This window comes from Myxine glutinosa, chromosome 5, assembly GCF_964187855.1.
Source record: "Myxine glutinosa chromosome 5, kmMyxGlut1.1, whole genome shotgun sequence".
NCBI classification, from domain to species: Eukaryota; Metazoa; Chordata; class Myxini; order Myxiniformes; family Myxinidae; genus Myxine; species Myxine glutinosa.
Genome location: NC_136265.1, coordinates 116,897,882 through 116,923,336, shown reverse-complemented (window position 1 = coordinate 116,923,336; position 25,455 = coordinate 116,897,882). Strand labels below are relative to the sequence as shown.

At 39.8% G+C, this 25,455-nt stretch overlaps 1 protein-coding gene across 8 annotated transcripts in view; it reads right to left on the bottom strand.

Moving 5' to 3' along the window:
• DHDDS (dehydrodolichyl diphosphate synthase subunit) overlaps positions 1–25,455 on the bottom strand; it is a 66,590-nt gene that overhangs the window by 12,879 nt on the left and 28,256 nt on the right. For all 8 annotated transcript variants that reach the window (XM_068116473.2, XM_068116477.2, XM_068116472.2 and 5 more), the window contains 2 exons: positions 22,620–22,762; positions 22,355–22,471 (listed from right to left, as the gene is read on the bottom strand). In XM_068116473.2, coding sequence (XP_067972574.2) covers positions 22,355–22,471; positions 22,620–22,762 — 260 coding nt within the window. The remainder of the gene's footprint in view (positions 1–22,354; positions 22,472–22,619; positions 22,763–25,455) is intronic.

Genomic DNA, 25,455 nt, shown 5'->3' with positions numbered 1-25,455 from the left:
CCATCATTGGTTCAGGGAAAAGCTTGTACATATGTAGGACAATGGTATTAGGGACATCTGAGATGAAGTACAAGAACATCAGTAGACAATGGACAAATCAATACAGCAGATGGGATCTGAACCTGGGATCTAGGTTTGGTTTAACTACATAACAATCACAAATCAAATCAGGTATACAAACTCAAAACTGAATTCTCCAGTTTTGGTATTTGCTATTCCCTCCATTTTATAGAAGCTTATATCACTATATCAGGCCTTGCAACTGCTGCTCTCCCCTTCCTCTGCCCTCCCCAAGCCACTTTAGGTTCACACTAAGGGTGGACTGATGGTGTTCTGCCCTTAATCAAAGTTTTAATTACATATGATCTGGGGGCATGCACTCTTCCCCATCATATATCATCACCCTGTTGTCATAATTTCAGTTCCCCCCAATCAAGTGTGATAATTTGCCCCAACCAGGTATATGACGTAGTATATGAACGTTCCCGAAAGGGTGTTGAAAGAAACATAACTGGCAAAGCCAAATGGCATTACATTCCACCTTTCAGAAAGCTAATTGTGGGTATAAAACTCACCCAACATGTAGGATAAATATGTGCGGACCATACATACATACGGAGAGACAAACGCTGTAAATACAAGAACCAAACATCTACGCCGTAAAAAAAATCTTTGTCGAATCAAGAATTTGCCAGTTCTAATATTCTTTGTTTAATGACGAATTTGTCAGTTCTAAAAATCGTTTGTTTAATCACGAATTTGCCAGTTCTAAAAATCGTTTGTTTAAGGGTGTAGTACTGGTGAACAGGTGATTTTTTTTATTTATTTTTTTAGCTGAACAGTTTCCTTATAGTCTTATAAACAAGAACCATGCTATTAGAGGTCATAGAAGTACCCCTAATTATTGTTATCTTTACATGCAATTTACAAGAAATATAATATTTTGCATGAAATTTGTTATAACTTTAAATTTGCATCATTCTTTTGGGCTGAAATTTGGACAGGATATTCAGAATATCACTTCCTTTAAAATGATGAAGGCTTTTGTTTATAGGAGTAGCCATTGTGGATTTATTGAAGGACAACCAAGTTTTATCTGGTAATTGGCATAATTAGCTAATTAGTGAACATTTGACATAATTTCACAAAATCCTCTCATCAGGTAGTAGAGTAACACATGTATAATACATGTACCAAGTTTTGTGTGAAAAGAATGATAGGTGACACAGAAGATAGAAGTAGAAATGTGTTCTTTGTTTTTCCTTGTTTTTTATTGACGGTCTAATTTATGCAAATTATATGCATGTAATATGACAAAGAAGCGTTGAAACTGGTCTGAGTTAAAGCCAAGATTATATCTTTCAAGAAAAACTGAAAATCAGATATTAACTTGACTTTGTTTTTGTGTAAAGGCCTCTCAAAGGTACCGATGTAGTTTTCTCAATTTGTCACCAGTACTACACCCTTAATGACGAATTTGCCAGTTCTAAAAATCGTTTGTTTAATCACGAAGTTGTCAGTTCTAATATTATTTGTTTAATCACGAATTTGTCAGTTCTAATATTATTTGTTTAATCACGTATTTGCCAGTTCTAAAATTCTTTGTTTAATCACGAGGTTGTCAGTTCTAAAAATCGTTTGTTTAATCACGAAGTTGTCAGTTCTAAAATTCTTTGTTTAATCACGAAGTTGTCAGTTCTAAAAATCGTTTGTTTAATCACGAAGTTGTCAGTTCTAAAATTCTTTGTTTAATCACGAGGTTGTCAGTTCTAAAATTCTTTGTTGAATCACGAAATTGCCAGTTCTAAAAATCGTTTGTTTAATCACGAAGTTGTCAGTTCTAAAATTCTTTGTTGAATCACAAAATTGCCAGTTCTAAAAATCGTTTGTTTAATCACGAAGTTGTCAGTTCTAAAATTCTTTGTTTAATCACGAGGTTGTCAGTTCTAAAATTCTTTGTTGAATCACGAAGTTGCCAGTTCTAAAAATCGTTTGTTTAATCACGAAGTTGTCAGTTCTAAAATTCTTTGTTTAATCACGAAGTTGTCAGTTCTAAAAATCGTTTGTTTAATCACGAAGTTGTCAGTTCTAAAATTCTTTGTTTAATCACGAGGTTGTCAGTTCTAAAATTCTTTGTTGAATCACGAAATTGCCAGTTCTAAAAATCGTTTGTCTAATCATGAAGTTGTCAGTTCTAAAATTCTTTGTTTAATCGCGGATTTGCCAGTTCTAAAAATCGTTTGTTTCATCACGAAGTTGTCAGTTCTAAAAATCGTTTGTTTAATCACGAATTTTCCAATTCTAAAAATCGTTTGTTTAATCACGAGGTTGTCAGTTCTAAAATTCTTTGTTTAATCACGAATTTGCCAGTTCTAAAAATCGTTTGTTTAATCACGAATTTGCCAGTTCTAAAAATCGTTTGTTTAATCACGAAGTTGTCAGTTCTAAAATTCTTTGTTGAATCATGAAGTTGTCAGTTCTAAAAATCGTTTGTTTAATCACGAAGTTGTCAGTTCTAAAAATCGTTTGTTTAATCACGAATTTTCCAGTTCTAAAAATCGTTTGTTTAATCACGAGGTTGTCAGTTCTAAAAATCGTTTGTTTAATGACAAATTTGATCGTTCTAAAATTCTTTGTTTAATCACGAATTTGTCAGTTCTAAAAATCGTTTGTTTAGTCACGAAGTTGTCAGTTCTAAAATTCTTCGTTTAATCACGAGGTTGTCAGTTCTAAAATCCTTTGTTGAATCACGAAATTGCCAGTTCTAAAAATCATTTGTCTAATCACGAAGTTGTCAGTTCTAAAATTCTTTGTTTAATCACGGATTTGTCAGTTCTAAAAATCGTTTGTTTAATCACGAAGTTGTCAGTTCTAAAAATCGTTTGTTTAATCACGAATTTGCCAGTTCTAAAAATCGTTTCTTTAATCACGAATTTTCCAGTTCTAATATTCTTTGTTTAATCACGAATTTGCCCGTTCTAAAATTCTTTGTTTAGTCACGAATTTGTCAGTTCTCAAAATCGTTTGTTTAATCACGAATTTGTCAGTTCTAAAAATCGTTTGTTTAATCACGAATTTGCCTGTTGTAATATTCTTTGTTTAATCACGAATTTGCCAGTTCTAAAAATCGTTTGTTTAATCACGAATTTGTCAGTTCTAAAAATCGTTTGTTTATTCACGAATTTGTCAGTTCTAAAAATCGTTTGTTTAATCACGAATTTGTCAGTTCTAAAAATCGTTTGTTTAATCACGAATTTGTCAGTTCTAAAAATCGTTTGTTTAATCACGAATTTGCCAGTTCAAAAAATCGTTTGTTTAATCACAAATTTGTCAGTTCTAAAAATCGTTTGTTTAATCACGAATTTGCCAGTTCTAAAAATCGTTTGTTTATTCACGAATTTGTCAGTTCTAAAAATCGTTTGTTTAATCACGAATGTGTCAGTTCTAAAAATCGTATGTTTAATCACGAATTTGCCAGTTCTAAAAATCGTATGTTTAATCATGTATTTGCCTGTTCTAAAAATCGTTTGTTTAATCACAAATTTGCCAGTTCTAAAAATCGTTTGTTTTATCACGAATGTGTCAGTTCTAAAAATCGTTTGTTTAATCACGTATTTGCCTGTTCTAAAAATCGTTTGTTTAATCACAAATTTGCCAGTTCTAAAAATCGTTTGTTTAATCACGAATGTGTCAGTTCTAAAAATCGTTTGTTTAATCACGAATTTGCCAGTTGTAAAAATCGTTTGTTTAATCACGAATTTGCCAGTTCTAAAAATCGTTTGTTTAATCACGAAGTTGTCAGTTCTAAAAATCGTTTGTTTAATAACGAATTTGCCAATTCTAAAAATCGTTTGTTTAATCACGAATTTGCCAGTTCTAAAAATCGTTTGTTTAATCAGGAAGTTGTCAGTTCTAAAAATCGTTTGTTTAATCACGTATTTGCCAGTTCTAAAAATCGTTTGTTTCATCACGAATGTGCCAGTTCTAAAAATCGTTTGTTTAATCACGAATTTGCCAGTTCTAAAAATCGTTTGTTTAATCACGAATTTGCCAGTTCTAAAAATCGTTTGTTTAATCACGAATTTGCCAGTTCTAAAAATCGTTTGTTTAATCACGAATTTGCCAGTTCTAAAAATCGTTTGTTTAATCACGAATTTGCCAGTTCTAAAAATCGTTTGTTTAATCACGAATGTGTCAGTTCTAAAAATCGTTTGTTTAATCACGAATTTGCCTGTTCTAATATTCTTTGTTTAATCACGAATTTGCCTGTTCTAATATTCTTTGTTTAATCACGAATTTGCCTGTTCTAATATTCTTTGTTTTATCACGAATTTGCCTGTTCTAATATTCTTTGTTTAATCACGAATGTGTCAGTTCTAAAAATCGTTTGTTTAATCACGAATTTGCCTGTTCTAATATTCTTTGTTTAATCACGAATTTGCCTGTTCTAATATTCTTTGTTTAATCACGAATTTGCATGTTCTAAAAATCGTTTGTTTCATGACGAATTTGATCGTTCTAATATTCTTTGTTTAATCACGAATTTGCCAGTTCTAAAAATCGTTTGTTTCATGACGAATTTGATCGTTCTAATATTCTTTGTTTAATCACGAATTTGCCAGTTCTAAAAATCGTTTGTTTAATCACGAATTTGATCGTTCTAATATTCTTTGTTTAATCACGAATTTGCCAGTTCTAAAAATCGTTTGTTTAATCACGAATTTGATCGTTCTAATATTCTTTGTTTAATCACGAATTTGCCTGTTCTAAAATTCTTTGTTTAATCACGAATTTGCCAGTTCTAAAAATCGTTTGTTTAATCACGAATGTGTCAGTTCTAAAAATCGTTTGTTTAATCACGAATTTGCCTGTTCTAATATTCTTTGTTTAATCACGAATTTGCCTGTTCTAATATTCTTTGTTTAATCACGAATTTGCCTGTTCTGATATTCTTTGTTTAATCACGAATTTGCCTGTTCTAATATTCTTTGTTTAATCACGAATTTGCCTGTTCTAATATTCTTTGTTTAATCACGAATTTGCCTGTTCTAATATTCTTTGTTTAATCACGAATTTGCCTGTTCTAATATTCTTTGTTTAAACACGAATTTGCCTGTTCTAATATTCTTTGTTTAATCACGAATTTGCCTGTTCTAATATTCTTTGTTTAATCACGAATTTGCATGTTCTAAAAATCGTTTGTTTCATGACGAATTTGATCGTTCTAATATTCTTTGTTTAATCACGAATTTGCCAGTTCTAAATATCGTTTGTTTCATGACGAATTTGATCGTTCTAATATTCTTTGTTTAATCACGAATTTGCCAGTTCTAAAAATCGTTTGTTTCATGACGAATTTGATCGTTCTAATATTCTTTGTTTAATCACGAATTTGCCAGTTCTAAAAATCGTTTGTTTAATCACGAATTTGATCGTTCTAATATTCTTTGTTTAATCACGAATTTGCCAGTTCCAAAATTCGTTTGTTTAATCACGAATTTGATCGTTCTAATATTCTTTGTTTAATCACGAATTTGCCTGTTCTAAAATTCTTTGTTTAATCACGAATTTGCCAGTTCTAAAAATCGTTTGTTTAATCACGAATGTGTCAGTTCTAAAAATCGTTTGTTTAATCACGAATTTGCCTGTTCTAATATTCTTTGTTTAATCACGAATTTGCCTGTTCTAATATTCTTTGTTTAATCACGAATTTGCCTGTTCTAATATTCTTTGTTTAATCACGAATTTGCCTGTTCTGATATTCTTTGTTTAATCACGAATTTGCCTGTTCTAATATTCTTTGTTTAATCACGAATTTGCCTGTTCTAATATTCTTTGTTTAATCACGAATTTGCCTGTTCTAATATTCTTTGTTTAATCACGAATTTGCCTGTTCTAATATTCTTTGTTTAATCACGAAGTTGCCAGTTCTAAAAATCGTTTGTTTCATGACGAATTTGATCGTTCTAATATTCTTTGTTTTAGCACGAATTTGCCAGTTCTAAAAATCGTTTGTTTAATCACGAATTTGATCGTTCTAATATTCTTTGTTTAATCACGAAGTTGTCAGTTCTAAAAATCGTTTGTTTAATCACGAAGTTGTCAGTTCTAAAATTCTTTGTTTAATCACGAGGTTGTCAGTTCTAAAATTCTTTGTTGAATCACGAAATTGCCAGTTCTAAAAATCGTTTGTCTAATCATGAAGTTGTCAGTTCTAAAATTCTTTGTTTAATCGCGGATTTGCCAGTTCTAAAAATCGTTTGTTTCATCACGAAGTTGTCAGTTCTAAAAATCGTTTGTTTAATCACGAATTTTCCAATTCTAAAAATCGTTTGTTTAATCACGAGGTTGTCAGTTCTAAAATTCTTTGTTTAATCACGAATTTGCCAGTTCTAAAAATCGTTTGTTTAATCACGAATTTGCCAGTTCTAAAAATCGTTTGTTTAATCACGAAGTTGTCAGTTCTAAAATTCTTTGTTGAATCATGAAGTTGTCAGTTCTAAAAATCGTTTGTTTAATCACGAAGTTGTCAGTTCTAAAAATCGTTTGTTTAATCACGAATTTTCCAGTTCTAAAAATCGTTTGTTTAATCACGAGGTTGTCAGTTCTAAAAATCGTTTGTTTAATGACAAATTTGATCGTTCTAAAATTCTTTGTTTAATCACGAATTTGTCAGTTCTAAAAATCGTTTGTTTAGTCACGAAGTTGTCAGTTCTAAAATTCTTCGTTTAATCACGAGGTTGTCAGTTCTAAAATCCTTTGTTGAATCACGAAATTGCCAGTTCTAAAAATCATTTGTCTAATCACGAAGTTGTCAGTTCTAAAATTCTTTGTTTAATCACGGATTTGTCAGTTCTAAAAATCGTTTGTTTAATCACGAAGTTGTCAGTTCTAAAAATCGTTTGTTTAATCACGAATTTGCCAGTTCTAAAAATCGTTTCTTTAATCACGAATTTTCCAGTTCTAATATTCTTTGTTTAATCACGAATTTGCCCGTTCTAAAATTCTTTGTTTAGTCACGAATTTGTCAGTTCTAAAAATCGTTTGTTTAATCACGAATTTGTCAGTTCTAAAAATCGTTTGTTTAATCACGAATTTGCCTGTTGTAATATTCTTTGTTTAATCACGAATTTGCCAGTTCTAAAAATCGTTTGTTTAATCACGAATTTGTCAGTTCTAAAAATCGTTTGTTTATTCACGAATTTGTCAGTTCTAAAAATCGTTTGTTTAATCACGAATTTGTCAGTTCTAAAAATCGTTTGTTTAATCACGAATTTGTCAGTTCTAAAAATCGTTTGTTTAATCACGAATTTGCCAGTTCAAAAAATCGTTTGTTTAATCACAAATTTGTCAGTTCTAAAAATCGTTTGTTTAATCACGAATTTGCCAGTTCTAAAAATCGTTTGTTTATTCACGAATTTGTCAGTTCTAAAAATCGTTTGTTTAATCACGAATGTGTCAGTTCTAAAAATCGTATGTTTAATCACGAATTTGCCAGTTCTAAAAATCGTATGTTTAATCATGTATTTGCCTGTTCTAAAAATCGTTTGTTTAATCACAAATTTGCCAGTTCTAAAAATCGTTTGTTTTATCACGAATGTGTCAGTTCTAAAAATCGTTTGTTTAATCACGTATTTGCCTGTTCTAAAAATCGTTTGTTTAATCACAAATTTGCCAGTTCTAAAAATCGTTTGTTTAATCACGAATGTGTCAGTTCTAAAAATCGTTTGTTTAATCACGAATTTGCCAGTTGTAAAAATCGTTTGTTTAATCACGAATTTGCCAGTTCTAAAAATCGTTTGTTTAATCACGAAGTTGTCAGTTCTAAAAATCGTTTGTTTAATCACGAATTTGCCAGTTCTAAAAATCGTTTGTTTAATCACGAATTTGCCAGTTCTAAAAATCGTTTGTTTAATCAGGAAGTTGTCAGTTCTAAAAATCGTTTGTTTAATCACGTATTTGCCAGTTCTAAAAATCGTTTGTTTCATCACGAATGTGCCAGTTCTAAAAATCGTTTGTTTAATCACGAATTTGCCAGTTCTAAAAATCGTTTGTTTAATCACGAATTTGCCAGTTCTAAAAATCGTTTGTTTAATCACGAATTTGCCAGTTCTAAAAATCGTTTGTTTAATCACGAATTTGCCAGTTCTAAAAATCGTTTGTTTAATCACGAATTTGCCAGTTCTAAAAATCGTTTGTTTAATCACGAATGTGTCAGTTCTAAAAATCGTTTGTTTAATCACGAATTTGCCTGTTCTAATATTCTTTGTTTAATCACGAATTTGCCTGTTCTAATATTCTTTGTTTAATCACGAATTTGCCTGTTCTAATATTCTTTGTTTTATCACGAATTTGCCTGTTCTAATATTCTTTGTTTAATCACGAATGTGTCAGTTCTAAAAATCGTTTGTTTAATCACGAATTTGCCTGTTCTAATATTCTTTGTTTAATCACGAATTTGCCTGTTCTAATATTCTTTGTTTAATCACGAATTTGCATGTTCTAAAAATCGTTTGTTTCATGACGAATTTGATCGTTCTAATATTCTTTGTTTAATCACGAATTTGCCAGTTCTAAAAATCGTTTGTTTCATGACGAATTTGATCGTTCTAATATTCTTTGTTTAATCACGAATTTGCCAGTTCTAAAAATCGTTTGTTTCATGACGAATTTGATCGTTCTAATATTCTTTGTTTAATCACGAATTTGCCAGTTCTAAAAATCGTTTGTTTAATCACGAATTTGATCGTTCTAATATTCTTTGTTTAATCACGAATTTGCCAGTTCTAAAAATCGTTTGTTTAATCACGAATTTGATCGTTCTAATATTCTTTGTTTAATCACGAATTTGCCTGTTCTAAAATTCTTTGTTTAATCACGAATTTGCCAGTTCTAAAAATCGTTTGTTTAATCACGAATGTGTCAGTTCTAAAAATCGTTTGTTTAATCACGAATTTGCCTGTTCTAATATTCTTTGTTTAATCACGAATTTGCCTGTTCTAATATTCTTTGTTTAATCACGAATTTGCCTGTTCTGATATTCTTTGTTTAATCACGAATTTGCCTGTTCTAATATTCTTTGTTTAATCACGAATTTGCCTGTTCTAATATTCTTTGTTTAATCACGAATTTGCCTGTTCTAATATTCTTTGTTTAAACACGAATTTGCCTGTTCTAATATTCTTTGTTTAATCACGAATTTGCCTGTTCTAATATTCTTTGTTTAATCACGAATTTGCATGTTCTAAAAATCGTTTGTTTCATGACGAATTTGATCGTTCTAATATTCTTTGTTTAATCACGAATTTGCCAGTTCTAAAAATCGTTTGTTTCATGACGAATTTGATCGTTCTAATATTCTTTGTTTAATCACGAATTTGCCAGTTCTAAAAATCGTTTGTTTCATGACGAATTTGATCGTTCTAATATTCTTTGTTTAATCACGAATTTGCCAGTTCTAAAAATCGTTTGTTTAATCACGAATTTGATCGTTCTAATATTCTTTGTTTAATCACGAATTTGCCAGTTCTAAAAATCGTTTGTTTAATCACGAATTTGATCGTTCTAATATTCTTTGTTTAATCACGAATTTGCCTGTTCTAAAATTCTTTGTTTAATCACGAATTTGCCAGTTCTAAAAATCGTTTGTTTAATCACGAATGTGTCAGTTCTAAAAATCGTTTGTTTAATCACGAATTTGCCTGTTCTAATATTCTTTGTTTAATCACGAATTTGCCTGTTCTAATATTCTTTGTTTAATCACGAATTTGCCTGTTCTGATATTCTTTGTTTAATCACGAATTTGCCTGTTCTAATATTCTTTGTTTAATCACGAATTTGCCTGTTCTAATATTCTTTGTTTAATCACGAATTTGCCTGTTCTAATATTCTTTGTTTAAACACGAATTTGCCTGTTCTAATATTCTTTGTTTAATCACGAATTTGCCTGTTCTAATATTCTTTGTTTAATCACGAATTTGCATGTTCTAAAAATCGTTTGTTTCATGACGAATTTGATCGTTCTAATATTCTTTGTTTAATCACGAATTTGCCAGTTCTAAAAATCGTTTGTTTCATGACGAATTTGATCGTTCTAATATTCTTTGTTTAATCACGAATTTGCCAGTTCTAAAAATCGTTTGTTTCATGACGAATTTGATCGTTCTAATATTCTTTGTTTAATCACGAATTTGCCAGTTCTAAAAATCGTTTGTTTAATCACGAATTTGATCGTTCTAATATTCTTTGTTTAATCACGAATTTGCCAGTTCCAAAATTCGTTTGTTTAATCACGAATTTGATCGTTCTAATATTCTTTGTTTAATCACGAATTTGCCTGTTCTAAAATTCTTTGTTTAATCACGAATTTGCCAGTTCTAAAAATCGTTTGTTTAATCACGAATGTGTCAGTTCTAAAAATCGTTTGTTTAATCACGAATTTGCCTGTTCTAATATTCTTTGTTTAATCACGAATTTGCCTGTTCTAATATTCTTTGTTTAATCACGAATTTGCCTGTTCTGATATTCTTTGTTTAATCACGAATTTGCCTGTTCTAATATTCTTTGTTTAATCACGAATTTGCCTGTTCTAATATTCTTTGTTTAATCACGAATTTGCCTGTTCTAATATTCTTTGTTTAATCACGAATTTGCCTGTTCTAATATTCTTTGTTTAATCACGAAGTTGCCAGTTCTAAAAATCGTTTGTTTCATGACGAATTTGATCGTTCTAATATTCTTTGTTTTAGCACGAATTTGCCAGTTCTAAAAATCGTTTGTTTAATCACGAATTTGATCGTTCTAATATTCTTTGTTTAATCACGAATTTGCCAGTTCTAAAAATCGTTTGTTTAATCACGAATTTGATCGTTCTAATATTCTTTGTTTAATCACGAATTTGCCAGTTCCAAAATTCGTTTGTTTAATCACGAATTTGATCGTTCTAATATTCTTTGTTTAATCACGAATTTGCCTGTTCTAAAATTCTTTGTTTAATCACGAATTTGCCAGTTCTAAAAATCGTTTGTTTAATCACGAATGTGTCAGTTCTAAAAATCGTTTGTTTAATCACGAATTTGCCTGTTCTAATATTCTTTGTTTAATCACGAATTTGCCTGTTCTAATATTCTTTGTTTAATCACGAATTTGCCTGTTCTGATATTCTTTGTTTAATCACGAATTTGCCTGTTCTAATATTCTTTGTTTAATCACGAATTTGCCTGTTCTAATATTCTTTGTTTAATCACGAATTTGCCTGTTCTAATATTCTTTGTTTAATCACGAATTTGCCTGTTCTAATATTCTTTGTTTAATCACGAAGTTGCCAGTTCTAAAAATCGTTTGTTTCATGACGAATTTGATCGTTCTAATATTCTTTGTTTTAGCACGAATTTGCCAGTTCTAAAAATCGTTTGTTTAATCACGAATTTGATCGTTCTAATATTCTTTGTTTAATCACGAAGTTGCCAGTTCTAAAAATCGTTTGTTTCATGACGAATTTGCCAGTTCTAAAAATCGTTTGTTTAATCACGAATTTGTCATTTCTAAAAGCCTCTGTGAGTTTGAGGAAGAGGAAGTAGCGTTAATGTATGGTTTATTCACACAGCAGTTTGAACGGAAACATTTATTATTCTACGACAGTAGAAACCCTTTAGCTGGACACGGAACGGGCATACAAAATTATATATACAGTCGTGATATTTTGCGAAGCAATATAAAAATATATAAAACGACACAGAATCGGACCACAAACAACAACAACCACAGCCACGATAACAATCGAGTGTTATAAAAGATCCTTACTTTCACGTGTTTTACTTCATGTATTTCATGTGTTTGTTTGTGTTTCACACTGAATGAAAAACGTAAAGGTAGAGCATGCAGATTGTGATTCATGACAGATTCAACGATGCGTCCGGCCTGAACAGCATATAAATCAAAATGGCGGTGTGTGCAGTCAGCTGTCCACCACGTAATGATTAAATACTCCCACCTGTGAATTGTTGACATGACATCACATCACACTGTCATATGACCATATCCCCAGCTCTGAATGGTGTATGTTTGAGGGGACATACACACATACATACATATATACGGAAAGACAAACACTGTTCTAGACGGCTTTGCCTTATGGGCTATGCCGTAAAAACAATTACACTAACTTACAAACCAGAAGCTGGTGCACCTCGTGTTGTAGAGTAAAGAAAATATATTACAGTCCAAAGCATCAACAAACAACAACAACAACAGGCATTTTAAGGCCATTTCCCTGCTAGAGCGGGGGTCAGCCTTGTGGGCCCCATGACGATCTTCTCCATTTTGCCCTATTTTCTGCATCTCCCCTTGTTAACCCCCTTGCCCACATTTCTTCTTCCACCACCTTTAGCCAAGACTTTCTCGGTCTTCCCCGTCCTCTACTTCCTTCTACATTCATTTCCATCACTCTTCTCAACCAGTCACTTTCATCCTTCCTCAACACAGGACCAAACCATCTCAAACTGTTTCTCTTCACAGCATCCATCACAGGCTCTATTCCCATCATCTTTCGCAATTCATCATTTGTCTTCCTCTCTCTCAACGATACTCCACACATCCACCGAACCATTCGCATTTCCACCCTTTCCAGCCTTCGTTGCTGCTCTACGTTCATTACCCATGTCTCGCTCCCATAAATCATAACACTTCTCACACATGCAGCATACACCTTTCCCCACAGCTTCAACGACACTCCCCTCCTCATCAGCACGCCACTCAGTTCCCGAAACTTCTTCCATGCACATCTCCCTCCAGCAACCGTTGCCGAGTCTGATCCACCTTCTCCATTCAGCATGTCTGCTAGGTAGCAAAATGTTTTCACACCTTCCAGCTTCACGCCGTCTCCAAGATCCAAATCAACATTTCCTCCATCTGCAGCTCCCTCTGTGCACACCTTACACTTGAATGTAGCTGCCAGACTGGTTAATGACCCTCTCAGACCACTACATTTTTGATGAACCCACTCAGCGCACATTGTACATTTAATGGAGTTCTCTCCGACACCCTTCCTGCACACAGCACACGGCCACTTCCCAGTTCTTTCCACCTCACCACATGCTTTACCACTTGCCATCACCTTTGTCTTTCCAATATTCACCTTCAGACCTTTTGTCTCCATACATTCCTTCCACTTGTTCATCTTCTCCTTCAGTCGACATCCATACTCTCCGCAATCAACACCAGATCATCTGCATACAACAACTCCCACGGTAAACGCTCCTTTACATTCCGAGCCAGCACCTCCATCACACCTACAAATTGTAGAGGACTTAGTCCCTCCATTCCATGTCCCAAACCTCAGAAACCGATCTCCACGTCGGGCATCAGACGTTTCGTCATCATAAATGGAGTGATTTCCACCCTTGCTTCGATCGGGTTCCCCACCTTGAGTTTTGATGAGAGGGAGTGGGGTCCTACATGGGGTACTTCGGGCTGTACCCTGCCCATATGTAGTTGTAATTGTCATGGTTCTCTTTTTGAGGCAATGTTTTTATGGCCGGATGCCCTTCCTGACGCCAACCCTTTTAGTCGCCTCTTACGACACGCAGAGATACGGTGTACCTATTCTAAACCGGGGTACACATCGGGAACAGTCCAAAGCATCATGGGATGTTAAATATATTGTTACGGTATTCAGAACCGTCACTTGTAAATAATAATCCCTTGTAAATAACTCCCTGTAAATATTCCCATTTGGTAACGGTCAAAGGTCGCACTCTAGTTAGTCCATATTGCAACACGTAGGACACCATAGGAACTTCTTCAGTTATTTCATTAGTATGTGTTTTAGTCAAGGCTGTGTTCCCAATAGTTTGACTCTGCGTTGCATTAATCAAATAACATAGGCCCCATTTTCAATCCCGTTCATTTTGCGGCTTAGCCCTCTCCAAATTGGGTTACGCGCCTCTGCTCGCCCAGCAGCATTAGCTGCCTGGCTCAAACGCCATTAACCATGCGGTCAGAGTGGAGAAAAAGGGGGAGGAGTTATTGGAGCGAGGCATAGCCCTGTTAAGGGCAGAGTCGGTGAGCCCTCGTGACCAACCAGGGCCGAGGCGAGCTCACCGGTGGGTGTGTCCTAAAAGCACGCGGCTTGATACGCGAGCGCGTAATATAAGCGCTCGCGTGGGACTACTTAGAGTCGGTCTGCAGAGAGGGAGTCAGCATCGGAGTCTGAGAGTCGGCCGGGGAGAGTGACACCGTTGGAGTGAGAGTGACGAGAGAACGAGATCCACGACGAGAGACGCGGGTGGAGAGTCACGAGTCACGATTCCCCTGATTCACGGACGCAATTCCTCCCCGATATATGAACCCCCTGCATGTAAGGTCCGCTCGCGCCGACAATACCAACCGCGCTGCCTGCCGGGTTTCACCACGGAACCGGAGCCTGAACCGAGGTGGAGCGTGGACCGGAGTGGAGCGTGAACCGGGGCCGGAGCCAACGCTGGCCCATCTGCTTGGAGCTTCCTTCCTGCTATTCCCCTTTCGTGTAAGTCTGTGTTGTCCTGGGTGTGTTAATTAAGACTGTATAAGGTTGCCCTGTCTGCTTCTTCTTCTTCCCTTGTACATGCCCTTCTTTCGTTTCCTCTTCGGGTTTTTGTACGTAATTAATAAATCTCTTTTCTTCCTACCTTTTGGTTTCCTCTCCATCCGATCGTTTTAGTGATTTCTCAATTGAATATACGTGGCACGATTAGAACCGCTCAGAATCGGGTTAGTCTTTTTGCTAACGGCTCGAATCGCGGATTGCTAAACCGCTCGGCAATTTCCACCTGTCCGTGGTTCGAGCGGGAGTTATTTCCCTGCTTCGCGGAGGGATTGGCACGCAGGTATTTGGGAATCCATCTTGACCAATCACCCTGGCCAATCTCGACCGCGGAGGAGCGTTGTAACTTCCAGAGGATCGGGGGACGGCCAGCTTAAAAGACAAGGGGACTAATCCCCCCCGCCCCCCTTGGTAAGGGGAGCGCCGACCCCTGGATCCGTAACAATTGGTAGTCAGGAGTTGGGATTTGGAACCTGGGACCAAATTTAGTAGACCAAATTTTGGACACCAATTGTGCTATTGGCCGCAACAATTGGTGTCCAGGAGTGGGATTTGGGCCCGAACCAAATTTTTTATATTGTGGAAAAAATTTGGTCAAAAATTAGGAGCGGCCAATTTTTTTTATTAAAACCCAAATTAAGGTCGTGCCATGGATAATCAAGGCGATAGGATGCCGGTGGGGGTAGATGAAGAGGGGTTAGAGGCAACCCAGGACCCCAGGGAAGAGGTGGGACTGATGGAGGAGGAAGGCAATGAGGATGCGGTAGCGGGGGTTGCAGGTGCACAAAATGGCGGCGCCTCGCACGTGGCAGCGGCAGCCAAGCCCGCTGTGCGAGCTTTTTCTAACATTGAATTACTCCTAATCCAACTGAATAAAAAAATAGACGAACGAGGGGAGATAATAAAAAAGATGGGGAAGGAAATTGAGCGCAGGGCGAGCGAAGATGTCGCATTTGTATGCAACGCCATTTGTACGCAACGAGTGATGGCAAGGTAACGCGGCTAGAGGAGCGCGGGTTGAGCGATGTTGAGCAAGGCACAGCCGGGTGGACCGGGATAGAAATCGCGACTCGGGGTGTGAAAAACCCGACGGCCGCCGAATTGGACAGGGAAAATTCATATGCAGCGGCAGAAAAAGAAAAAGAATTAATTCAAATGGAAAAAGAAATTCAAATCGAACCAATAGTGGAAATTGGGGCGGAAGAGACGGACTTGGAAAAGCACTCGCGGGAGAAAGAGATGGAATATGTGCAAAGTCCATGCTCACATCATGATGCCGTGCTTAATCCCAATAAAGATTTGTAGGTGCGTGTGAAGAAGAGGATCCCGAAGGTGAGTCGGGCTGTATATGGTGTAAAAAGATTTTTCGCACGCTGGGGATCGCGACGTCACCCGGGCGTTCGTGGAAGGTCCTTTGTGTGCGGTACGAATGGCGCGCGTGTAAGAAAAAAGTGTGCGTCGAAGAGTGAGAATGAATGCACGACAGAGTGTGATAGTGGGAGTGATTGTGATACAGAGAGTGAATTGGTTGTGGAGCGCGTGATGGGGAGTGTTACAGGGGATGTAACGGAAGAGTGCATGCCCGTGGTGGTTACGGAGTACATAACGGGGGAGAGTGCACGCGAGGAGTGCGTGAGCGTTACGAGTGCGCCTGAGTGTGTAGGTGTGAGTAGGGAAGAGAATGCACGAGGAGAAAGTGCAATGATGGAATGCCTGGAATGCATGAAGTGTATGGAAGGCGAGAGGATGATTTGGTGTGCGAATGTGAGTGTAAAAGGGGTCGCGTATGCGTGTGAGCATGCAAGTCGAGCATCGACGCTGACCGGGGCAGCGTTTAGGCCGACGTATAGCCGACGCGAGCTCTCGGGGCGTGATGTTCTTTGTGTGCTGCGGGAGCCAGCCGGAATCGTAGTCGCGTCGCTCCTGCTTGGAGCGCCGTGCACGATTCGGGCCGGGCCCCGCCCTGTACCGTGCTTTTCCAGGCAAAGCGGGCAGCCCGGTTCGAGGGGAAGGAGAAGGGGTCGGAGCGGCGCCCCCTTGTGGTGGCGGTGCTCCGGCCGGGCAAGGCTGGGCCATCGCACTTGGGAGCGCAAGGCCCTGCGTAGGGATGGTGCTTGGAGCCTTGGCCCAACAAAACCTCCTCCCCAGAATCGATGCCGGGCGGACCCAACCACAGGAGACTGACCATCCGCACATATAGCCGGCTTTTCGAAGCCGAGCTGTGAACATGCAATTCCCGCACCGAGGCTCATAGTTTAATGGACTGATGGTAGTAGTGATAGTGATGGCGAATGGTAGTTTTACCATTCGCCTCACGTTTCTGGGGCACATGAGCAGTAGTTTTATGGGGATTGGCTGTACAAACTAGCCCGGGAGGGTTAGGATAATGAATAGGAATCTAGAAAATGACCATAGGTAACTGTAGATTTAAGTAGCGACATTATACCTGTAGTGGGGACGTAGGTAGCTTAGATGGATAATAACGGCAAGGGAGTGCTTAGTATAAGGGAAGACGGAGAGCACTAAGTTAGAGGGAAAACCAGGTAGATTAAATGATGCAGTGTGTTTGTGGTGTGGTTTATTGAATGAGGAATTGGTATGCGAGTCTTGCTGCTGAGCATATTGAAATGAGGAATTGAGGGGCAATGCTCATGAAGGATGAGTGTGTGAGCGTGGGAGAATCTGAGTGCCTGAGGCAATGGTTTGGAGAAGTGAAAGGATATTGAGCAGAGTATTGTGGATGTGTGTGATTGTGCATTGAGTGATTGACTTGCAAGGTGTGCAAGTGAAATGCAGGTGTATGGAGAATGGTTGTCTGGAATAGATGGTATGGAGTGAAGGGAGTATGGAATGAATGGTGTGGAGTGAGTATTGTGGAATACGTGGAGTGGAGTGTATGGTGCGAAGGAGTGGATGGGGGAAGGATGGACTCCCTCACGAGTACCCGGGGAGGGTAGTTTAAAAATATGTAGAGGGAGTAGGTAAATTGTGGTTGGATATTGGCATCTGTGGTGCGAGAGTAGCAGAGTACTGCTTGAGGGGTGCATTAGTGAAATGAAATTGGCTGGGCGTGTGGCCTGTTAGTGAGAATGGTTGGTTGGGCACTCCGCCACTGTTAGTCTGTCGGCCAGGTGAGGCCGCAGGTAGGCTCTGGGAGCCAGTTAGTGTTCAATGGGGCCCGAGGATCCGGAGGACGGACCCGGGTAGCCCGACGCCAGAGAGGGCGGTAGTGGGGTAAGGGAGCCAGAGAGCCTTCCCCAGGTAGGTTAGGGTGAGGAGCAGGTAAGCTCGGGAGGCAAATGCAGTGGCGGAGGTGCGCAGGTAAGTAGACCTGCTAGGGGAGCCACACGACCCAGCCCTGAAATTGTGCGAGGGCACAGGCAGTAGAATCGGGGGAGTGAGACCCCAAATTGGTGAGCGCCACAGTATGTTCAATGGGAATTGGTTTCTAGAACCGCATCGTGTAAAGATGGCCAATGGTTTTGCAGGGAAAGACCCCGGGTAGAGTAAAAGTGTTAATGTCATTTAGAAGGTAGATAGGAGAAAATCTCTTCGCACCATCTACATCCACTCACCTGAGGTGATAAGGCTCCACACCGATTTGGCAGACATTTGGAATGTAAGACGCATCATGACATGGGGGTGACATTGTGTTTGTGATTCCATCTCTTCCTCCCTAGGAGAGATTGATGATAAATTTGGCTTAGGTGGGAGTGATGAGGGATTGGGATTGATGACGAATTTGGTATTAGGGGAGATATGGAAGACAGTACGTTAGTGACGGATTTGTAAATTGTGTAGATACGGGTAGGGGCAAGGGTAGATTAGGTGACCGGGGGGGGGGGGGGGGGGCGTACGGTAGTGATGAGCTTTCTCGGCTCACTCTCCTGTGCACCTCACTCTGCATTACCTTGTATTGATGTGTACCTTTGCACCCTTGCACCCCGCTAACCCTGCTTTGTCTTCCTTCCCCACTCATGGACCGTGGTCTTTGTGTGCCAAGGGGAAAGTGTGCAGGTGTCGCAGTTGTGCACCCGCACCCTCGCTGCTTGCCTGCCTGGACCGGTACACCACCTATGGACCACACGTTCTGTGGCCGAGCCCACCTTATGGACCACACGTTGTGGCCTAGCATCTTATGGCCCCCCGTTTTTGGGGCCTGGCACCTCAGCTGGAAGCGGGCCTTTGCTGCCAGCATCAAGCAGGTGGACCACCTTAGTTGGTCCCTGCTGGCCTTAATTAAAAACAAAGTGGACGCGAGTTGTGCCCTTTTATTATTAAATAGGCAGCAAGTAACAAGAACCTCAAAACGCCAAGAAACATCGGCCCAGCAGCCATCGGCCCAGCTGAGAAGACGCCAGTTCGATTATTTGAAATGTATATGACTGTGATTATGATGGTGCTTATTGGTGCTTTTCATGCATGGTGGTGCTTTTTGTTTTTTTTTGAGTGCATTTTATCATCTGATTGTGCATTTCTGTGCATGTGGGTATGGTGTATCGGTACAGTGCAGTGCATGACCTTTCCTCTTTTCAAAAGTTCTGCTTTTGTTTCCCAAAAAGACAGGTCCTGGGTGTAGTTTGTAAATAATCAAAATAGTAGTCTTGTAAATAATGCTCCCCACCGGCTGTATGTTTAGTTTCAAAATAATTCCGCAATTCGGTTAGTCTGTGGGCATGAGTCAGCCAGGTAGAATGCAACGCAGCAGGCGGGACATATCTAGTTTTTAAAATGTCGCACTCAGGGTGAGGTTAATATGAGGGGGTAACTACACCTAAGTGTCACACCTAATGGTAAAAGATATCCCTTGTGGAACGGCCCGGGCCGGGCCTGGAGAAAGGGAGGGTGCTGTGTTACGGTTTTCAGAACCGTCACTTGTAAATAATAATTCCTTGTAAATAACTCCCTGTAAATATTCCCATTTGGTAAAGGTCAAAGGTCGCACCCTAGTTAGTCCATATTGCAACACGGAGGACACCATAGGAACTTCTTCAGTTATTTCATTCGTATGTGTTTTAGTCAAGGCTGTGTTCCCAATAGTTTGACTCTGCGTTGCATTAATCAAATAACATAGGCCCCTTTTTCAATCCCGTTCATTTTGCGGCTTAGCCCTCTCCAAATTGGGTTACGCGCCTCTGCTCGCCCAGCAGCGTTCGCTGCCTGGCTCAAACGCCATTAACCATGCGGTCAGAGTGGAGAAAATGGGGGAGGAGTTATCGGAGCAAGGCGTATCCCTGTTAAGAGCGGAGTCGGTGAGCCCTCGCGACCAACCAGGGCCGAGGCGAGCTCACCGGTGGGTGTGTCCTAAAAGCACGCGGCTTGATACGCGAGCGCGTAATATAAGCGCTCGCGTGGGACTACTTAGAGTCGGTCTGCAGAGAGGGAGTCAGCATCGGAGTCTGAGAGTCGGCCGGGGAGAGTGACACCGTTGGAGTGAGAGTGACGAGAGAACGAGATCCACGACGAGAGACGTGGGTGGAGAGTCACGAGTCACGAGTCACGATTCCCCCGATTCACCGACGCAATTCCTCCCCGATATATGAACCCCCTGCATGTAAGGTCCGCTCGCGCCGACAATACCAACCGCGCTGCCTGCCGGGTTTCGCCACGGAACCGGAGCCTGAACCGAGGTGGAGCGTGGACCGGAGTGGAGCGTGAACCGGGGCCGGAGCCAACGCTGGCCCATCTGCTTGGAGCTTCCTTCCTGCTATTCCCCTTTCGTGTAAGTCTGTTTGTGTTGTCCTGGGCGTGTTAATTAAGACTGTATAAGGTTGCCCTGTCTGCTTCTTCTTCTTCCCTTGTACATGCCCTTCTTTCGTTTCCTCTTCGGGATTTTGTACGTAATTAATAAATCTCTGTTCTTCCTACCTTTTGGTTTCCTCTCCATCCGATCGTTTTAGTGATTTCTCAATTGAATATACGTGGCACGATTAGAACCGGTCAGAATCGGGTTAGTCTTCTTGTTAATGGCTCGGGCTTCGGATTGCTAAACCGCTCGGCAATTTCCATCTTGTCCGCAGTCCGAGCAGGAGTTACCTCCCTGCTTCACAGCCAGGGGTAGTACTCAGGTATTTGGGACTTTATTGGCCAATCACCCTGGCTACTCCTGACCGGAAGGAGCGTTATAACTTCTAGGGTTGGGGGAACGGCCAGCTTTAAAGACAAGGGGATTAACCCCCCCTTGGTAAGGGGAGCGCCGACCCCCGGATCCGCAACAATATAATATGCAAATCGTCATGGAAAACGACCTGAAACAGTATATATATATTTAAAAAATTATTATTTATCTGTGTCACTTACCTGAAGATTTTGCTGAGAAAAAGAAAGGGTTCACTTTCGACGTATGATCTAAAATAAAGGAGATAGCGGGACGTTCGGACCGACCGAGTGAATTCGCACCCCTTGTCTATTGAACACAATTTCTCGAAGATTCGCAAAAAATCCGTGTGAAAATGGTTAATAATTCGTTTTGGACAAACAGGAAACAAACCCAGTTTTTTGAAACACAGATTTATGGTCAATGACCATTTTCTGTAAAGTTTGAAAGTGTAGCTTTAACAGCGGCAAATGTTGTCTGTTTAAAGCAGGGAAAATGTTTCACAGCAATTAATAACTTATGGTGTCCCCCCTCCCCCCCCCCCCCCCCCCCCCCCCACCTGCAGTGCACACCTGCATTCATTTGTCCCCTTCATGAGTGCACACCTGCATTCATTTGTCCCCTTCATGTCCCTATTGTGGAATAGTGTGTGTGCCTGTTAAAAGTCTCGTCCTTCCTTTAGTATTGCAAATGTGTGACCCATCACAACCTCATGTGCACATCCATGCAAATCCACAATCTCAGCTCCTCCATGCGCCCTTCCTGGTTCAGCTCCTCCATGACCCATGTATTAAAAAAACAAAAAAAAAGTCTGTTTGCAAGTCTGTTTGTTATTCCCATTTCATCACATAACACATGATGTTGGGATCCAATGAACAAATCCTATAGACTGAGTTCACCGTCTCCTTATATCCTTGTAATTCATACAAAAGAACACTGATGTCGTCAATGTCCTTGCAACACATTTCATCTTTAAAAGCTTGTGCCAGACTCAGTGGCACAGCAGTTAGAGTGTTCGCTCTAACTCTGGGAGGTTGCCGGTTTGATTCCGACCATGGTCGAGAGATTCCAAAGGCTTAAGCATTCCATTCCAAAGGTTGGTGCTGCTTCTTCACTCGACACTCAGTATTCAGAGGATAAAACATGGATACAACGCTGTGGATGGCTCATATTAAACTGCTTCCTAAATGATGCCACTTGCAAGAATTAGTAAAAACTAAATTCTTCTATCCGGGATATCCGCTAAACCCAGGCCATCATCTAACAATGATCACCTGGTGTTGGCCTAATGGTTAGGGCGGCGGGCTTGGGATCCGAAAGTCCTGAGTTTGAATCCCGTTGAATTAACGCCAGGTGGGGTTGACCCAGCCTGTCGTCCTTCCGAGGTCGGCAAAATGAGTACCAGATAACTGGTTATAGAGAGGCATTGCATCAGCGGCAGACGCGCCCACAGAAAAATGATGCAACCAGCAGACGGGTGGCTGCACACGAACCACCACCACACCTAACAATGGCAATCAATTAATTTCCGGAACACGTCGAATCTAAAAATTGTCTGGACATTTGTACTTACATCGGCTACAGCTTGCATCTGTCCCACATAGTTACAGAGGAAGAGGAATTACCTGTGGGTCCACCCTTGAACATGAAAAGGATTGGCATAATTAAACTCTCACTTGTTGTGATGTCGAGTCGCAACAACTGCATGAGCAATCAGCACCTGAATGTCCTTAGGAAGTAGTTTCAGATCCCCTAGTACGCGGATACACACACCGTGTTTCTTCAAGTTGTCTCTGCGGTCATGTAAGAAAACACAAGTCTATGAGACAGGAACAAAAGGTGGGCAAATATGAAATCACTCCTTTAGCAATCCATAGGTATTTTTATGAAACTGAGATTAGATAATGGGAAGATCAATAAGCACGGAGCTTATGAGCTCACATTTCTTCGAGGAGTCGTGAAAATTTATTGCGTGCAAGCTCCATCAAACTATCCACCTCCTCCTTCGAACGCTTGAAGTTGTCAATGCTGAAGGCGTACACCGTCACCTCATGAATGCCCAAGTCCAAACACCATTTCAGTGTCTGTAATAACAATAAGAAACAGTCGTCAGAATACTCAACCATCTTGGATGACTCACAAGGCCCTGTGATGTCCACCGATAGCCAGAAGCTCTCTCGACTCTAAATGCTTATCCCCACCACCAATAAAACCACCAGACTACAAGTTTATTGTACAAGCAGCAAATGCTTTATTGTACCCTCTCCCCCACCCCCGTTACCCCCTCCTGTCCAACACGTATGCTAAATGTGGACATGGCTCTCAAGACAATCTGCTGGAATGAGAACATTTGCAGATAGAACACGAAGAAGCACAATTTCAGTTTAGAAGAATGACACCATCCATCAGGGCCACGTGGTTTACAGATCACGACGAAGACTTCAGACATCTTCCTTGTCCATCTCAATTTAAACGAGTGTCCACAAGAGGTATTCATGCCACATTATAAGTGTCCCAGGCTCATGTAGGAGCTCATACACACATTATCAGGCATGTGGACAAATCAACACAGCACAGAGTATAAGAACAGAACATGAGATGGCAGCGTCACAATGTACGTCTCGGGTGAGATTATAACCACGGAGGCCGATCATAACGGTTCTCAGAAAGATTGAAAAAAAATAACCTTTCCAAGCTTGATTATTATTTGGACAAACCATCTAGAGCGCCCTGAAACAAATGTTACATTGACCATAATATGCTCAACAATAACCTCTCCAATCCATGTCATGGCAGTTTAATTTAGACACGTCAGTGTACAGTATCCTTGAGATAAAACGTCAGTGTACAGAATTATTTGGACACGTCAGTGTACAGTATCCTTCAGATACAATGTCAGTATACAGTATTCTTCAGACACATCAGTGTACAGTGTCCTTCAGATACAATGTCAGTATATAGTGTTCTTTAGACATGTCAGTGTACAGCATCCTTTAGATACAACGTCAGTGTACAGTATTCTTTAGACACGTCATTGTACAGTGTTCTTTAGATACAATGTCAGTATACAGTCTTCTTTAGACACGTCAGTGTACAGTATTCTTTAGACACATCAGTATCCTTCATAAGGATAAGGATAGGATACATACAGTATCAGGCTACGGATACATATCATAAGGATAAGGATAAGGACAAGGATACATACAGTATATGATATGATACGGATACATACATATATACATATGATAAGGATACATATGTATCCTTATCCTTCATAAGGATAAGGATACATACAGTATCCTTCAGATACAATGTCAGTATACAGTATTCTTTAGACACGTCAGTATATACAGTATTCTTTAGACACGTCAGTGTACAGTGTTCTTTAGATACAATGTCAGTATACAGTGTTCTTTAGACATGTCAGTATACAGTATTCTTTAGACACGTCAGAATACAATATTCTTTAGACACGTCAGTATACAGTATCCTTCAGACAAGTTAGTGTACAGTATCCTTTAGATACAATGTCAGAATACAGTATTCTTCAGACACGTCAGTATACAGTATTATTTACACACGTCAGTGTACAGTGTTCTTTAGATACAATGTCAGTATACAGTATTCTTTAGACACGTCAGTATACAGTATTCTTTAGACATGTCAGTGTACAGTGTTCTTTAGATACAATGTCAGTATACAGTGTTCTTTAGACATGTCAGTGCACAGCATCCTTTAGATACAACGCCAGTGTACAGTATCCTTCAGATATGTTAGTGTACAGTATCCATTAGATACAATATCAGTATGCAGTGTTCAGACACGTCAGTGCACAGCATCCTTTAGATACAACGCCAGTTAAGCGGACGCCGCGGAACCGAGGTGGAGCGTGGACCGGAGTGGAGCATGAACCGGGGCCGGAGCCAACGCTGGCCCATCTGCTTGGACCGTCCTTCCTGCTATTCCCCTTCGTCTCCTGGAAAGCAAATCCAACGGGAGGAAATCTCATTTCCTTTCACAAAGCCCGAAACAAGTGTGTGTCCACCCTCAGGAGAGCCAGGAAACAATATCTCTCCGTTCTCATGACCGAACTCTCTTACCTGTCTCCCTCTTCCAAATCCTGGTGGTGTCTGGTCAAATCTGTTTCTGGTGTTTGTTCCCCCTCCACCCCCTCCCTTACCTCAAATGGCGACACAGCTGACTCTGCACGTGAAAAAGCTGAATGCCTCAACTCTGTGTTTGCCTCTAAATCTTGTGTCCCAAACCCATCCCTCTCTGTACCCACCATACCCAGTCATACCCAGCTGCTCCTGGACTCCGCGTCCTTTCCTCCTGACAAGGTGGAAAAGTATCGGTCATCCCTCGACTCTGATTCTGCAACTGGACCTGATGGCATCAGCCCACGGGTCCTAAAATCCTGTTCTTCCGCTCTTTCACTCCCTCTCTCTGTTCTCTTCACCCTCTCTTTTGCTCAAGGTCAACTGCCATCTGCTTGGAAATCAGCCAACATCACCGCTTTACACAAAAAAGGTGCAAAAACAGATCCTAGCAACTACAGACCAATCAGCCTTCTCCCAATTATCAGCAAAGTCATGGAATCCATCATTGCTTCGGATATGAAATCTTTCCTCTTCTCCAATGGCTTGATCTCTGATCATCAATTTGGTTTCAGACCAGGTCACTCTACTCTGGACATGCTGCTTCTACTGTCTCAACAATGGATGGAGGTCCTCAATGCCAAACAGTAAATTTGAGCCGTCTCCCTCGACATATCACG